At 44.5% G+C, this 18,186-nt stretch overlaps 1 protein-coding gene across 1 annotated transcript in view; it reads left to right on the top strand.

The window, feature by feature from the left end:
- Window positions 1–18,186, top strand: part of ASAP3 (ArfGAP with SH3 domain, ankyrin repeat and PH domain 3) — a 360,613-nt gene that overhangs the window by 39,105 nt on the left and 303,322 nt on the right. Inside the window, exon 2 of the mRNA XM_085647656.1 lies at window positions 13,242–13,314. Within this exon, the coding sequence (XP_085503782.1) occupies window positions 13,242–13,314 (73 nt within the window). The remainder of the gene's footprint in view (window positions 1–13,241; window positions 13,315–18,186) is intronic.

Consider the following 18,186-nt stretch of genomic DNA (forward strand, 5'->3'; position numbering starts at 1 on the left):
GGTTACTGTATAAAGCTTTTACACAGGACTGGAACTGTTTACCGATACCTATCTTTGATAGAATCGCCCATAGAAATTCCCATCTGACACGATCGAATGCTTTTTCAGCATCTAATAAGATCATACCAAAATCAATTTTCTTTTGCTCTGCATAGTCGAATGAGCTAATAGCCATGTTAACGTGGACAGTAGTATCCCTCCCTAATATGAATCCGTGTTGACTTTTAGAAACTAAGTCCGTCATGAGCGGGGCTAAACGATTTGCCAAGATCTTAGAAAATATCTTCGCGTCCGCGTTAATAAGAGAAATTGGCCGGTATGAGCCACATTCAGTTGGTGGTTTGCCCTTTTTTAAGAAGAACACAATCTGTGTCTTATTCCATGATGCCGGCACCTCACCATTAATAGCTACATATTGGATCACACTAATGAGAGGTAGAAGTATAATCTGTTTGAAAGATTTATAAAACTCTAATGGTAACGAGTCAAAACCAGCCGCTTTCCCATTAGGCAGTGATGACAATGCAGATTCGACTTCTTCTGACAAAACCGTTTCTTCTAATGTAGTAATTTTCTCGTTGTCTGCAGGCTGAAGGCCGCAGTTATTAATATAACCTAGTATCTCATCTTGGTTAGAGGGCCATGTCAGAGAATATAACTGTTGATAGAACTGCAAGAACTGATCTAGGATATCCGATGTTTCTGTATACAGTATCCCATTTGTTCCCTTAATAGCATCAATCTTAGTTCTAGCTTTTGCCTCTGCAGTCTGATATGCCAATACATGTCCTATATGCTCCCCATACTCATACTTCTCTAACCGATGCTTACTGTAGTTTGCGGCCATTTTTTCTCTTAAATTTTTTTTAACTGCGACTCTTGCATCAATTAAAGAAAGAAGCATACTTTCCTGAGCCTTTAAATCCTTGCTCTTAACTACCTTCACATGTTCTCTCTCAATGTTACGCAAATTAAGTAATAAATTCCCCATTTCGCTTTTTCGTTTTTTATTCTGTAAGAGAATATATTTCTGTGTAATGCCGCGGACAAACGCTTTCATAGTATCCCAAACAATTATTGGGGATGCGGAACCTATATTTATTCTAAAAAATTCCTCTAATTGCTGTTTAGTACTCAGCAGATATTCAGTATCAGTCAGCAAGTACCTGGGGAAGGAGAATTGCCTGATCTCCTTATCTTCGATTTTAACCTGAAAAGAGAAAATAATAGGGTTGTGGTCGGAGGTCACCCGGGGACATATTTCCATTTTTGATGCTATGAGTACGCTATCAGACACCAGGGCCATGTCAATCCTGGAGTATGACTTATGAGGAGCCGAGTAGTAAGTATAGCCCGGTATTAAAGGATATATATGTCTCCAGGCGTCCTTAATGGACTGAAGCCTCATCATTTGTATGATTGCTCTGCGAGTTTTACACATTCTTAAGTTGCGCCTATTCCCCGTAGAGTCTATATGATAATCTATGACGCAGTTGAAATCCCCCAAGATTAATTTTTCCCCCTCCCAGTTTAATAATTCCAGATTGAGGAATTCGAAGATATCAGATCGTCAACATTAGGGCCATATACGGCACATATCACATATTTCTTACGCCCTATAATCAGCTGAGCTATTGCCCAGCGGCCCCATTGATCTGCCTGTTTGTTGATAACTTCGCAAGCAAACTTTTTATCTTTTAAGATAGCTACTCCTTTGATAGATACAGTTTGAGTAGTACTAATGATTACATCTAACCCCAGATCTGCCAATAAATTCCGGTCTTTATAAGACAAATGTGTTTCTGTCAGAACCACTAATTGAGACTGATACATTCGTAGCTCCTCTCGGACCAGCCTTCGTTTAACTGTACTATTAAGGCCAGCGACATTACAGGCCAGACACCTGATCCAATTCATGATTAAGTTTTATCTTTTGTGTTAATCCTCCTCCTGCAATAATAATTGTCAAGAAAATTGAATGAGCTATGACATATAGTTTATTATTTATACTACGCAAAACTAAGAAAAACCTTCCCCATTCTTTAAAAACATAGTGCCCCAATGATGACGATTTTCTCCCCCCCTTTAACCTCATGCACCCTCCCTGACCCTCACCAAACATGAATCAAATCTAAGGGTGACACCACACCCCGTCTCCTAGAAGAACCCCCCCCTTATTAACAGCTGCCGCTGGAAATGGCAGCGCTACAGAGCCACAGCCCAGTAGGTCAGCCCTACCCTCCCTTGTTTCTAATTATAATGATAGTCATAATCATAATCTTAAATCATAATTCTCAGTTTCTACAAGTTTCTACAGGTTTCTACAAATACTGCAAGAAAAAAAAAGGGAGGTAAACGAGAGAAGAAGAACCAGAGTCCACAGTCGCCATAGAGCAGACCCCCCTTCTATCCCTTCTATCCCTGTTCGGCAGCTTCTGCCCGCCATTTGGCTATTGCCGCACTTGTTTCCTTTTCTTCCAAAAAAATATAGGTATGACTACCCTTAAGAACTTTCAGACGTGCAGGTTCTTGTAAAAAAGCCTGAGCGCCGAGAGCTTTTATAGGATCGATAAATTGGCGCAGTCTCCAACGTCTGTCCATTGTAGCCTTACTCAAATCTGATCTGACAAAAAAAGAAAAAGAGTCTACTAAGACTGGAGCATTAGGTCGTGCTTTTGTTGACACTGCTTGTCTTAATAAAAAGTTCCCAAAGTAGATCAAAAAAGGGCGAGGATATTGCCCTCCCTTATTCCTCTGAGTTAACGGCAGTCTATGGACCCTTTGGAGTTGAGAGTCCCAGTCCCAATCAGAGAGATCAGGGAAAGCTTTTTGAAATAACTTAACCAAGAACCCCCTCGGGTCTGACCCCTCCACTCCTTCTGATATACCAAAAAGTCTAAGGTTCTGTCTTCGCTGGCGATTTTCAATATCCTCCAACTTAATTTGCATATCCGAGATCTGTCCCTCATTCTTTCTGGCAGAGACATCTGTAAGTGCCGATAGGTCTTCGGTTGCGGAAACTCTCTGCTGTAATTCAGTTAAATCTTGAGTTAACCCGCTAATTTTATCCGTCATTTCCCGCAGGGATTGTTGGATTTTGTTATTGTCCTCTCTGACCTGTGTATAGTGTAGCTGCGCCTCTTGTCTTTGCTCAGCTAAAGACTGTAAAATCAAAGAGAGTGATGGCGCTACTCCCTCATGACAGCCAGCAGTTCCTGCCTCAGATAAGGCCATCTCCTGAGCAACTTGGGACTGGGTTTCTTTTGGGGAATACGCATCATTGTGGCTTAAGGATTTAGGCTGTGCTCCTCCTGGGGCACCGTGCCCGGAATTAGCTTCTGATATCAGACCACCAGAACGAGGTATTGGTGAATTAACCCCATTGCCGTTAACACCTGAGAGTCTTAATGCCATGTTTCGCACTCCACCTTTAGCTTGCACCCACTTCCTAAGGGGGCTATTATCAGAAATAGCTTTCCCTATTGGAGGCACATTATGTAGGTGGAGTGTACTTTTCTTGGATTTATTCTTAACTTTCCCTTTGGCCTTTTTACCGGTCAACAACAACTTGCTCCCCATCTGCACTGGGTACTCGGCTGGTTCTTCAATATCGTCAAATGAAGCCGAATCATTAGCTTCGCTGTCGCCTTCCCCTTCTTCTGTGACGCTGCCTTCTAAAACAAGAGTCTGACTCCCACCAGCTATCGCAGCCACGTTATGCTCACCAACTTCTATGCCTTGTCTCGAGTCGGAAGATGTGAGCTCCGTTACCTCTCCCTCTTGTCTGCTAGCCCCCTCATCATGCTGTACTGATGGCAAAGGCAAAGACAAAGACAAAGACTCAGGTTGCGAGCCCTCCGCGCCCTCTCTGCTACTTGCGGCAGGCACACTGACATCGCAATCCTTGTCCGCTACCAACAAGACAATGTCTGTTAAAGGAGCAGCAGAACTAGATGCAACAATGTTACTATCTGTTATCGCGGAGAGTAGAGTCTCCGTAACATTGTTGCCAGACGAGCACTTGCCTGCCAGGAGCTCCGGAACTCTCCCTGTTTGTAGGAGATGCGATAGTGGCTTGCTGGTTGTGATGCCTGATCTCTCCTTGCCGCCAGCACCCGTGAGTAAGTTTCCCTCTCCTTTTCCAGCGATGTTGCGGCCGGTGCGAGTGCACCGCGGGGTCGTTTTCGGCGGCGCCATGCCTTCCCCACGTTCAGAGTCTACCGCGGCAGAAGAGGTGAGACCAGACCAGTAGAATGTCGAGCAGACAGGTGAGCGTCTTGGGAGGGAACGGTAACCAGCCAGCAGCCGCTCTAGCGCTCTCCGCTCGAGTTTTAAAACAAAAAGCTGCCACATTCGTTCGTTAGCTCAAAGATCGCCGTAGATTTTCTCCGCAGGTATTTTGCTTAGAATCTCAGCATCGCGCGTATTGTTACTGGAGGTATAGGGAAACCATCAGGGCTGCAGCTCTCCGTGGCGGCTTCAATCCGCCATCTTGGTTCTCCTCTACGGGGCTAGTGATTTCAAACATTTTTGACTTGTGATTGCTCATTTGTACAGATGTTCATGTGGGAAGCAAAAAGTAATCTCTCCTACATGGATTGGTCCTAAAGACAGCTGGGATACAAATGGTTCTCCTGTAGAAACTAGGAGATCTAGATATCAACTGGCATGTTACGTGTGGATCTCGTTGGGGCTGGTGGTGGTGCTGGCTCGAAGCTAGATGGAGAGTCCCAGTGAACGGTATAATTGATTGTGTTTGACTGGCTCTGACCGGCAGGAGACGATTGAGCTGAAATTAGAGGAACCCCCAAAAAAGAACAGGAGGATATGGGATAAATTTCAGTCTCATCTATAGTGGGGCTAAAATGACAAATCAAGAGGTTGGTCAAGTAGCCAAGGGCTGCAAATGAATCACTACTGTAAACTCCCATCTGTGACTGTGCGTGCAATAAAAGGAAGGGGCTCTGCTGTTCACACACTACCTGTATCCGTATAACTATAAAAGTGACCTTGTATTAATGCAGTTTTGTAGCAAATATATGTATGCTTGTTAAAATAGCAATAAAAAGATGACATGTTTTTTAAAAAAAAGTTCATATTATTCTGGTAAAAATGAACGAATTCCTCAATGAAAGAGCGTTCCATAAATGCACCCTGCTAATGTAGATGATGGCTTGTTAATGCAGCCTTTAGCATTTAGTAACTAATAGTGCAGGCGTGCATATTTCAAGACCAGTGGCAGGCCACAGGTCTAGTTGCACGAAGGAAGGGAATTCACTATCCGGTATATTGCATCGTGTACATTTACCACCACACGTAATCAATCTCTTTACACACAGTCAGGGAATTCAGTATTGGGTACACATTATCTGTAGGCCTTCCACAATCGGACAAATAGTTCATTTGCACCAATGAGGGCCCCCCACACTTCACTCAGTGATGTACTCGGGACCAGAGGAGTTTGTGGGGAAAACGGGCTGAGGCCTCAAACCTAGAATTGGGACTTGCAACCCACAGGCACCACCAGTGTTTTTAGGTCTCGCCTGAGACAGCGCTTTAGCGCTGCTCTGGCGAGACTTATAGTAAGCACTTTTGGAAGTGCAAACGAGTGCTTTCAGGCCGCCAACTACTGTGCATGTGTGCCGGGAGCGCGCACCATTTGGCAGCCTGAAAGCACTCGTTGTCTTTCACTTTCGCGGCCGCTCGGCCGCTTTGATGTTTTATCGTGATCGCGATCACTTTCACATTCGCGGCCGTACGGCCGCTTCCCTTCCTACTTCAATGCACTGTTAAAGCATAATCCACGCGTCGTAAAGCACATCGTGACCCCATCCCCGGCCATCGCTCTCTTCCATTCACCATCTGCCCCCCGTCCTTTCCCCTCCTCCTTTCACTCAGTCATTCCATTCTTACCCCTCCTTCATTCACCACTGCCTCTCGCCCTTCTGTTAGTTTCTTTCCTACTCTCGCCTCTATCAGTTCTCTTCTTCTCCAGACCTTTCTCTTTGCTATCTCACCCTCCCTACTCTCCTGTCCTCTCCTCCATTCTCTTCATCCGTTCTTCCTCCAAGGTCCCCTCTCAGTGCCAGAGGTGGTATTTGCAGCTGTTTCGTTTATGCCCCGTGCCTGGCCGCTCCTTCCCCCATCTCAGATAATATCGTTTTTTTATTCTGTCTTTATTTCTATGGCGTGATATGGACGATGAAGGCGCGGATCGATTGGACGCTGCTGATAGCAATAGAGCTTCCATCTCACAGGGTGCCACCGACTGGTTTTGTTTTCACTTTGTTTGCACTCGGCGAAAATGTCCCGATATTTCTTGTGAATAGCGCTTTCTTTTCCAAGGAGAACCTGTTGTCATCTGCAGGGAAATTATAGCATAGTTCATAAATAGGTCCAGCCCTGCCTCCACATGCCCTTTATAACAGTTACTTTCATGCCCAATCATGAGAGACAGCGCGGTACGTATCAGACGCATCTCTCTGGATGGACTCCCAGCTATGTCATGGTATTAATTTAAATTGTTTTTTTTTCAATGCTTTGCAAAAAAACAATCTTGATGATTGGCGATTAAAAACATGGACACAGGCCTTCCACTACAATCTGCTTTAAAACCCATATTACTCGTGACCGAGGCACTGACTGTGGTGTTTGCTTATTTTGAGGGGGGGCCCGAGGTTGGGCTGTTATTGACAGTACAGCTGTGCTCACAAAGCATAAGTGTTTGAAGAACTGAAAACTGGGGGAAGCCTGGAAGCAGGTGGGGGGGATGGGCTGGCGCGGCCAACTTCAGCTTAGATTTTCAGGATTACTTGTGTCATATTTGTTACCTTTACAGATGCATCCTGCTCTCTCTCACCCTAAAGAATTTACAGGTGCTTAACAAAAAGGCCACAAACCCATCTGCATGCCACTGGGAATCCCAGTTATAATTGCTCCCTTTCCCAAGGCAACCCCCCTGCTCTGACACTTTATTGCCCTGGCTGTCTCTGAGGTCTCGGCGCCTCATTCCACACCGCCGCCATCTGGTTTGCGCTGTGGTTTACCCCTCACTGTGGGAGTCGAAGGGCCTTGTACCCAGGTGGAGGGCGCCCAGTGCAGAGAGCCACCCGTCTGCCTGTGATTAAAGAGGCCTGCTCATCTCCCGCGGGTGTCATTTTCAACACGGTTAATGAAACTGAAGCTGTATTCAAGAACAACACGCGTGGGGCCTAGGACTTCTCTGTGCCCCCTTGTGAAATATTCAACAACATCGCTGGTTCCTTTTCACCTTAGCCGGCCCCTTTCCCGCACCCGGCTGTAGGCTACATTTCTACATTGTCTGATGCAGCTGTTCATGATTCAGGTGACACTATGACCTCTGGGAACCCGAGAGCAATAAATAATAATAAATATGCTTCGTCCTCTTTTAAGAAGCAGTTTCTCTATTAAGGTAAGGGAGGGCCATACGGAGCTGCTCTAAATGGCCTGTCTTATCACCTGAGCTAATTCCGGTGTTTAATGAATAGATCTTTGTATTTCTTGGTAAATCTGGTTGTGTATCATTTGAATTATTTACTAATCTCTGCAAACCCTGTATGTTTCCTCCTATCCCGTGTAATTTTCAGACTTAATCTGATGGAGGCGTCCATGTAGCTGACCAGCAGTGAAATTAGCGGTTCATTATTGGAGTTGTTTGTCGTGGGGGGGATGTTGCATTCCGATGGAACGCCCTCGCATCATGACAACAAGCATTTGCAATGCAATAGGTCTCGCAGTTGTTAAGAGTTTGAGCTATTGGCACTGTAAATGGCAATGCATTTTATTTATGTGTGGGTTTTTAAAACATAAATAAAAGGCATTGTCATTTACAATGCCAATAGCTCAAACTCGTATAAATGCGAGACCTATTGCATTGCAAATGCTTGTTTTAAATTATTTTACTTGGGTCCATTTTTGGTTTGTTTGGTAGCAGCAACATTTTGGCCAGAAATGTTGTACAGTCACAGTGGTGGCGCTTGAGTGATGAGTGTGGGTGTTCGCATTGAAGAATTCGAGTTTTGATACATTGTACCAGTGCATGTATCAGATTGGTAGAGACAAACGCGTATCTACTTTCCTAAGGGCATGTAAAGACATCAAGCGTACATATTTACAACAGGGTGCGTCAGTATTCGCGTCTTTCAAGTTACAGCAGATTACTTTTCAGAGGTTTTGGTGAGCTGAGGCTTGGGACTTCTCTCGTTTCGCATCATGGCCAACACGGCTTGCATACTAATGGCTTCTGAGTTACCACCTCAGGGTTACCAAGGATACCCGTGCAGTAAGCAGGAGCCAATCAAATCAAATCAAACGCAGAAAACGTCCCTTTGATTGGCTCCATCAGTATTCGACGTGGAGCTTCGACTGTATTTCCGTCATGCAGTGGTGCACCGGTACGAAAGAGGTTCGGGCGCCAACTGCTTCCAGGCTTGGTTGCGCTCATGGACACTGGGCCTAATAGGCAGTGGGGAAACTGCAAAGCTGGTGTCCTCTGGGAGAGTGCGGCCCTCGCCTGGAGGACTAGTGTCCCAAAAGCACACAGACAGAGGGGGCCTGCCGGCTGTGTGCTCATCAGGCGTATTTACTTGATAAATGCTATGTGTGGTGATGTGCATATATATGTCGTGTTTAGAGGTGGGCATGGCACTCAATGCTCGAGCAGATACCTGGCTCAGTTTATGGTCCTTTCAAAAACGAGCCGAGCTTTCCTGAGACGTCTGCCTTCCACCCACACTCGCCTCTCATGCGCCAAGAATTATTAGCAAAGCACACTTATACCTATGATGTTAAAATAGAGAGTTACACCTTTAGTGACTGATGTGTAGAACACGAAATCAGAAAACTTCCGTTCAATACTGTTTTCCCAGATTGATGAAAGTGTGTGATCCTAGGCAAATATTTCATGTAAACGAGCCTCCTTTATCTTAATTAACACAGGACAGCACCTTTAAATACGTGTGTTCAGGATGTGCGAAGTGCAAAATCCCTATGGTGTTGGATTTATTCGGCTATAATGTTGCTCCGTCTATAAAAACAAACTAGGGCACACACAGGTACATACAGATGACAAATGACCTGCCTCTTTATTCCCTAATGACATTGTCAATAAGGCCGGGAGCAGGAATATTTCCAAGTTCATGTTTAAAAAATAGCGCTTTTAATAATAATCTGATTTGTCAAGCGCTTTCTTGTGCGTGTTAAAGAAGTAGACATTTTTTAAAAGTTATTTTGAAAATATTTAACATATTGACAGGACAATTATTTCCAGGGCTTGGCTCGTACACTGACTGTTAATACCAGAGCCCGCCATTGGCTCGGCTCTCTCTCCCTGTTAATTTGTTGGCTCGCGCATCTTTCGGGCGTAATTCGCACTGTTGTGCACCTGTGACGGCGCGTCCAGGCAGCGGAGGCCACCCTCTCAAAACTGTCTGAGTTTGAGACCCGAGAGAGCAGGCGTCACATTACCGCCAGGTTTAAGAATAATGTATGTTATTGATAATAAACCGCAGGCCCCACTGCACCGCCTCACACCCCGCTCAGCCCCTCCTCCCCCCCTCCCCTTCACAGAGGGAGGCGAACACTGCTCCAGAGGTGGGAGATAGGAGGGCTCCCCCCTCAGAGGAGGTAGAGGCAGCAGTGACTCATTGCAAAACAACGCCAAGTTCTTCATAGGCGTCAGCAGGCGATCACGCATTGCCAAAGCAAACACACCGAGTCTGAAGTGGTCCCGAGATTACAATGGTGGCCGTTGCTGCTTGCTTTATGGGTGGTTTTAGTTCATATTTGTGTGCTCTCTCTCTTTGGTGACATGGTCAGATAGTCTGTTCTTGTGCTGTATAAACCAGTGAAATATACAGCACTTGAACCATCGCTACACCGAAGGGTATACATAATTTAGAATTGTTTCAAATCTTGTTAGGCAGTATTTGACTGTCTGATGCAGTTAAAAGGAATGTGAGCTGATAATTTAATAATAAAAAAAAACTACTAATGCACTGCTCTGCACTTGCATCCTGGGTGGTGGTGATGGTGACGTTCAGTAACTTTCAGCTACAAATTAATGCATAACCCACAAAGCAGTATTAGTAGGACTCAAGTGTCTAAACGCGTAGTAGGGGTGTGCACGTGTTTTTTTTTAATGCTGCTTAACGTTTGCAGAGTTCCCGTTTTTTTTGTTGCGGAGTCTGTGTTATGTTGCACACTGTTCGATGATGTTAACCGCAGTTTAAGATCATTTTCCTCACCCGAGGTGATAATTTTCAAGCTAGTCAGACCCAGCCAAGATGGAAAGCGGGTGCAAATCTTTTCCCAGCAAATTTACATTTGGCATGATTTTTCTGTGCACAGTGGCAAATGTATGCAGATTTTTCTTTTCTCTTCAAGTCAACTTTTTGTCATGTAAATTGTTTCAAGAGTCAAGCTTTTCATACAGGGAAAGCATGAGACGTCAGGAAGTGGCACATTTTTCCACACAACTTTGCAAAGCTTATTAGAAAAAAATGCAACTCCGCCGATCCCCGATGTTTAGATTTAATAGTTGTGACCGTTATTACTGCTTAGATAATAGCGTGTAAACCAATCTAGTCAACACAAATTGTAGTGTATGTCGGCATTGTAACTTCTACACTGCAGTGAACTTCAAGCCGTATAAGTCACACTTGTTTCAAGCACAACGTTTAAGTAAAAACGTTTAACTTCTAGCTGCCTATGGAGGTGACATCAAGGCACGTTTTGGAAATCTCCTGAGGATGAGACAATGTTTTCCTTCTAGAAGGTGTGGGGAGGAGTGTCCCCCACCGTCTGTGCACTGGGCAGTGCAGGAAAACAATTCATTGTATTGACTTCTCCCACGCTCCTCTGATGCACGCCGTGGCCTCGTGTGGTTTCTGAGTTGGCCCGTGTTTTCCGGCCTAGATTTCCAGACTGTGGTCAGTCGCTTTGTTTGGGTGTTTGTCTGTGGTTTCTGGATACCATGACTTGTTTTGCAAGTTTGAGGTTTCCTCCATGTGATCTTCAGCATTGAAGCTGGTGGTAGTCACATTTGGCAGAACATTAGGTGTGTCTCTCTCAGGATATGTTGTATTTCTTAAGCTTTACACTAGGTGTGTCTCCCAGGATTTACTGAGACAGGTGCACCTTTTCACCATCTGTCCTGGCTAGTTTTAGTCAGTCTGGCACAGAAGGAGGAAAGGTGTCATGTGTTCCAGTGTAGAATTACTTAGCAACCTTTATCAGAAAGCAGTTAAATTACTAGAGTTTATACTGTGTGTAAAAGTTGCTCCAAATTGACTTCGTTGACAGCGCTCTGATAGAAAACACAGACACCAAGTCGTCCAATGCCCTCAGTTGATGCAAAATTGTAGTCTTTCTTCTATGTTTGTGGAATATTCCTGTTTTTGCTTTTCAAAATCTGGTCCTCCTACCTAGTAGTGTTTGCCAGTAAATGGTGCATTGCCAGTAAATGGTGCATTGCTCTAGGTGTGCCTCCCAGTACACGGTGTATTGTCCAAATCCAAGGTGTGGGGGATATTTATATAGGGCGAACCATAACTCAGAGAGGTAGTTGTATGCTTTGCAGAAATCTAAACATTACTTGTCACCATATGCAGGTTATAGGACATGTTTACAAAAATAGAGGTGGAGCAGTTTACAGCTCAGCTACAGTCAGACGTAGTTTACAAGGTGTCATAAAGTTCAAAGAGACAACTGCACTACTACATCATGGCGTCTGTGAGGGGGGAGGAATCAGTTAGGGACTCTTGCAGGGAGACAAGGTCTTGAGTTCAGTGCTTTAAATGGGCAGGTACATTCCAGTACTAAGTGCCTGCACTTCTTAAATTTGAAAGGGAGCGTACCTGCACTTCTCCGCACTCCTGCAGTACATTTAATGGGAGAGTACCAGCACTTCTCAGGAGCAAACAGGTACTCTAAAGAGTGAGTGCCTGCACTTCTATATTTTTATTTTGAAGCAGTGCTTGAGTTCATACTTGAGGGAGTGATCATGGTAGTCTAGGTGGGGTGCACTTCTAGGGGAATGGAGGTGAGAAATATGTTTATTTTCTTCATACTGTGCTCTTCCTATTTCTTATGAGACCCATGAAATAAATAAATGTATTGTTTTAATGGAGGATTACATTTTTAGGTCTTGCATGCAGGCAGTGCACTGTGCTATTGCTTGGAGACGATCTGTTATATTTAAAAAAACTAACACAAAAACTGTGAATAAAAAAATTAAAAAAATAAAAATGCTTTTAGCCTTCCCCTTACTTACCATTCAGCAGCATCATTATCTCTCTTCTTTGCTGCCTTTTAATTGGGCAGCGTGTGCGAAGCGTCACTTCCTTGTCTATGTGTGGATCATGGGCCAAGTACTGATGGATGAAACTTTATCCTACCGTCCTGTGCTCCTGCTGTAATTGAGGTGCTATTTTTTTTATTTTTTATTTTGTTTTTGCATTTTTACATAGCGCAAACTCGACCCAACCAGAAGCTATTGGGGAGCTTTCCATAAGCTGCAGTTAAATTACAAAAGTTCACCGTAATTTTTTTAGCCAGGGAAAGTTCTGTGGTTTGCCCAGAATCACAGGATTTTGAGGCAGTGCCGACACTGGATCCTGCTGCCAAAGTTCCAGCAGTAGCACCGCATCCTTCTCCCACTCCCACCCATTCCTCCATTCAGGTTGAGCATAATGTTTTTTTAAGCCACGTGGCACACAACGTGCCTGAAAGTTAAAAAAAACGCTATGATGATGCCATCGTTGACCATTTATTTTGTTTACTTTCAGCCAAGTGGCACAGCCGCTGCACTATTGTGCAACATGGGTAAAAAAAACCCCGAGAAAGCCACCTATTGGCTTTGCCAATGCTTGTTAAAACTGCGAGCATTTTTAATCGGCACAGTAGCTTCAGTAAAATAAAATGCGTCTTAATAATACGTGTGCAGGTTGCAATCATGTCACTACCAGAGTTGAAAGTTCTGAAGTGATGTCATAATGTGGAGGTGACTTCCGGCGCTTGGGCCCTCCTCGAGGCGATTAGCCTGGCCATGCCCGGGCTCTTAGTGGTGTACTGGAGGTCTGGCTTCTAGCTGGCACGGTCTGAGGCCCGAAGTGTATGAATGGCCCAGGGGGAGCCTCCGAAGCTGGCACGGCTTCAGAGTCCGTGCGCGGGCGCTGCCAAGTAGCTCGCTGACACTCACCCGCCCTGTGCTTCTCTTGCAGAGTCTGGAGAGCGACCAAACCGTGCTGAGCCGGATCAAGAAGTGCGTGAAGGCCGGACACGTCTCTGGACTGGGTAAGTACTGAGAGAAGGTCCCTGAAGCGGCGTGAGAGGGAGCAAGGGGGGTGGGGAGACATGGAGAGTTCTGCAGGAGAGAGATAACGGGAATGAGACTGCTAGAAGGAAAATAGGGTGAGGAGTAACGTAGGGGGAGAGAGGGGAAGACTGCGAGTGGGTGTGAGAAGGATAGGAAGAAAAGGAAAAGTAAGCAGCAAGATGGAGATGAAGGTGAGAGGAGAAGGAAACCGATATCTTGAAGGGCGGTGGGGTCAGGGAGATGAGAAAGGAGCAGGGTATGGCAAAAACGGTGAAAGTGGGCGAGAGAGGGTAGAGCCAAATGGGGGATGAGAGGGCAAAAAGGGGGTACGGTGGGGAGGATATGTAGAGGGAGTCGGGGAACGGGCAACAGGGTGGAAGCAGAAAAGAGAGGGAAGGAGGCAGGGTGGACATGTAGAATTGAAGGGAGAGAGGGGTGGAAAGAGTAGCGTTGGGTCTGCTCCAGTCTGGGATGTTTGGAGCTCCAGGCAAAAATGTTTTTCTGTTTTGGCGCTCCTTTGTGCCAGTAACAAGGCGACATTTAAGCCTATATTTGCAATCTGCTATCCTCTTCTGGCGAGTTGTGATGACACTGTACGACAGCTGACTGCAGCGGTATTGTAAATGGTCATTTATGATATTTACAAGTACAAATCTTGAAAAGAACAAAAATATATATATTTATTTATTTATTATGTACTTTTAAATTTGATTTACCGCACTCTGCAGTTTCTGGTTAGAAAGCACATGCGTCACTTGGAAATTCTCTGAGGCTTTTGCCGTTAGAATGACAGTTGCTTGATGACTCTCCACCTGTCAGCATCGTTCTCTTTCCTTCGTGGAGTCCATTATTTATTGCACCTTATGCATCCGCTTTTCTACAACTTACCTATTGTATGGTGAAGTTCCTGCTTCAAACAAGCATTTGCAATGCAATAGGTCGCGCATTTAAGCGAGTTTGAGCTATTGACATTGCAAATAACTATGCCTTTTATTTTTGTTTTCGTTTTTAAAACATAAATAAAAGGCATTGTCATTTACAATGCCAATAGCTTAAACTCACGTAAATACGAGACCTATTGCATTGCAAATGCTTGTTTTTTTATAGCGCTTCATCCCTCATTTCTGCGGTTTCTAAGTGCTGTAAATAAGATGCCACTGTTTCCCCATTAGTACTCAGCAGCTAAGAAGTTGGGCGAAAGGCTAGTATGTTGTGTTGTGTTCATGTGGTTTTTTGCCTGCCCATCCCAAGGTAGCTGTGTACCTGATAGCAGGGGTTCAACGCATTGGTGGGGGAGAGGGGGTGAGTTTAAGATGGAAAGGGAAGCTGCACCCAGCCGCAACAAATCAGTGGGTAAAAGCGTGTGCTGCAGAGATCAGTGCACAACCTTATAAGTCAAATGCCAATGTCTAGTCGCCCCCCCCCCCCTTCAATTTTCAAGTGCAGGCTTCAGGATAATAGATTTGTTGCAATCTGTAAAGCGCATTCGGACTCAGGAGGGAATAGTGCATGATCTGTCGTTGCTGCGACGGAGTAGGTGTTATGCACTGAGTAAATCCATCATTGGGCTGTGACATTACATTAATTACAAACTGCTGATTTCGGGGCAGGGCGTGACCAGTTCATAACACGCCACTAACCGCAGGGCCCGGTTCGCTGACCTCCCATGAAGCGTGAAGTAAACAGGAGAAACAGATAGCAAGAGACTAGTTTTACAACCTGGCAGCAGGCTGCATGGACACTGCTGCGGTATGGCTGCCCTACGGGCTGAGCGCCTGCTGCAGTGGCCTCTCTAACCTTTTAGGTCCGAACCCTACTCAGCCTTTGGGCCCTGTGAGTTTGATGAAGGGAAGACGGTTGAAATGCGTTATCATGTGAGCACACAACGTCTTGCAGGGGTGTAATGGGTCCTAGTACAAGCATGGGAAATTGGGAGGGAGGGGTGGGGGGGGAAGCAGGCCACGACAAAGACTTTGTGTGAAAAAGGCCGCTTTATTGGAACAGGTGCACATTACAATTTTAAAACCTTGGCAAACAGCCTTCCAAAACTAAACCTCACTAAATAAAACATATACCTAACCCCACACCCCGCCCCCTCCCTTAAATTTCTTCAAGCCCGCCCCCGCCCGTACATTACAACATTACAACAATATCAAACATTACATTCCTGTATAACCCCATCAAAATCTCTAAATACAAACCTTCCGTTAACCAAACTCCCCTGCCTGCCCCTTTACAGCTATCGATCACCCAAACTGTGGAACCGAGCTAAACTTACCCAACCTATCCTTTCCCTGCCGATAACCCAACTCAACAAATAACTCAACCAACCTCCGGCCAAAATGTCCAAATTCACATAACCCCCGCCACCCAGAAAGAAAGGGGTGGTATCACCACTAACATCCCCTCTTTCTGCCCCCCAATAGAGAAAAACTGTTAGACCCCTGGACCATGACTCTGCACGTTCACACATCGGGACAGAACCTCCCTAATTTTGAGCAAATAAAGGTCCATACCCAACCTTGACAAGTGCACACCATCACCCCGAAAAAACTCCGCCTCAAAACGAATATCCTTGTGAGTCACTTTCCCGAAACCCAGATCGCAGCAGAAATTTCGAAATCTCTACATTTACCTTCATCCGAGCCCTGTCAATGGCCCTGGGGTTCAACGCCCCTCTCCACACCCTCCGCGAGACCAATTCCGTCCAAAGCATATGACCACCCGACCAACGCTCCCTCAACCGGGCCAAATCCCTCTTCATTGCCCGCAATAAAACCATTCCTTTCACGCCACCATGATCAGTTTGGCCCAAATGTATAAAAAGAATATCAGGGAGAAAAACAGCTGTGATGCACTCAAAAAGGTCTTCTAGTTCAAACCATATATCAAATATTCTGCATATTCAAACTATCTTTTAGGGTTATGTGTGCACCAGGGTGAGTGGCTCTGCGGACCACTGAATACGAACGTACTACAGATAACCAGAGGTGTGTCTGGAGGTACCTAGTGCACTACAAAAATACACTATCCAGTGTACATCTTTCAAAGGTTATTCAATCACATATATCACATGTATCTCACTGTTATCTGTGAACCAAAACATTTATCAATGAATCAAACGAAATCCAGAAACAGTCATGTGTTGATTGTGAAACAGTTCTTTCTTTACTGTCACAAAAGATCAAAGTTCATAGCTTGTTACAGCGAAATCCCACTGTATTGATCACATTTTCAAATAAATGGTCGCAATTTCACAATTTCCCAATGCATTTCGGGCTGATAACGCAAAGCCCTTCGTCAGGGGAATCTACGAAACATAAATGACAGCAATGTACATAATTGTAAAACCTATCTATACACACAACTTATACACGCATTATAAAGTAAACAATTAAGGCTCATTAATTCGGCAGGACTCGTGCCTTGTTTATAGTACGTAGCAGTGAAAGTGTCAGGATGTCAAGAATGAAAACCAAAGATAATGATAGAAATAGAACTGCCAAGTGGATTAAAGATTCCTATCACCACGAGTGCTGTGCGACTAAGCGTCAAGTGTCAAAATAAAGAAATGCCCTCTCCCAGCTTCATGCTAAGTGAAAAATGAACACCAACAATAGCTGATATCGTACCAGGAAATAGTAATAACCACGCTATCCAATGCGTGCCAGATCTTCATGTACAAATAATGGGGAGCCTGAACGTGAGGCAAGGTAAATTGAACAACGTTAGTAAAAAACCATGAAGAGTACACGACTCGGAAAACCAAGTGTGTTAAAGATCGTCTTACCAACACAAGTCGGTGCTGAGTGCGGCAGTTGCTCAACGGAAACCAAATTACTGAAATACGAAAAGAACACGCAGATGCATAAGTGACTCGGAAAGTTTTACTTCGTGCTCCGTACTGGTGCATAAAAGAAGACCGTCAGTAGCTTACCCTTAATCTTGAAACTAACTGTCCGTCACCCAAAGTGTCGACTTCACCGAAATGAGAGGTGCTACGTAATGTGGAACATGCGAGTTATAAATGAAAATCAAAGGAATCGAAAGAGGACTACGTCGGAGAACCACCGCAGCCATATTGAAAGATGAATGACACGAAAGATGTAAATAAACATACGGGTTATGGCTAAAAGTCAATAGCTAGACTATCGCTGCCATGTGTAGTGCAATGAGCGGTACAGAAATAACGTATTTCAATTAGAAAAAGATCATCAAATGGAATAAGAGCTGATGCTGTGCAATAAGGTTGTAAAATTCAAAAAATAAAAAAATAAAACATTGCATCTTGACATTATACGACTCTTTTAACACTGTACATGAATTACTGGAAAAAATTATAACAATATAAATACAAAAATTAATTGATGTTTAACATAATAAACAATAGAGTACCAAGCAGAGAGATGTCAGTTATACACAAAGATGACAGTGTGCAAAAACGATCAGAGGAAACATGCTAATTCGAATTTGTCATTTAGCCCCAGTGGGGCAAGTGTTTGTAAAAACCAAATCCAATGTGACTCCCTTTGTGCAAGGATTTTGGACAAGTTTCTCCCTGGGATGTCCTCAATGATTTCAAGAACCCCAAATTTAAGCTGAGCTAGTGAATGTTTGGAGTTAGTCCAGTGTTGTGCAAGCGGGGAACTGATAGTTTTAGTTCGAATCCGGCTTTTATGCTCTGTTATCCTTGTGCGAAGAGCACGTTCTGTTTTGCCTACATAGCATAAATCGCATGGGCATTTTATAATGTAAACTACATGATGACTATTGCAGTTAGCATTAAAATGTAAATCAATCTTTTTGCCTGTTCGTGGATGGGGTAGGCTACTGCCTACCATTACATTATT

This window comes from Triturus cristatus, chromosome 3_2, assembly GCF_964204655.1.
Source record: "Triturus cristatus chromosome 3_2, aTriCri1.1, whole genome shotgun sequence".
NCBI lineage: Eukaryota > Metazoa > Chordata > Amphibia > Caudata > Salamandridae > Triturus > Triturus cristatus.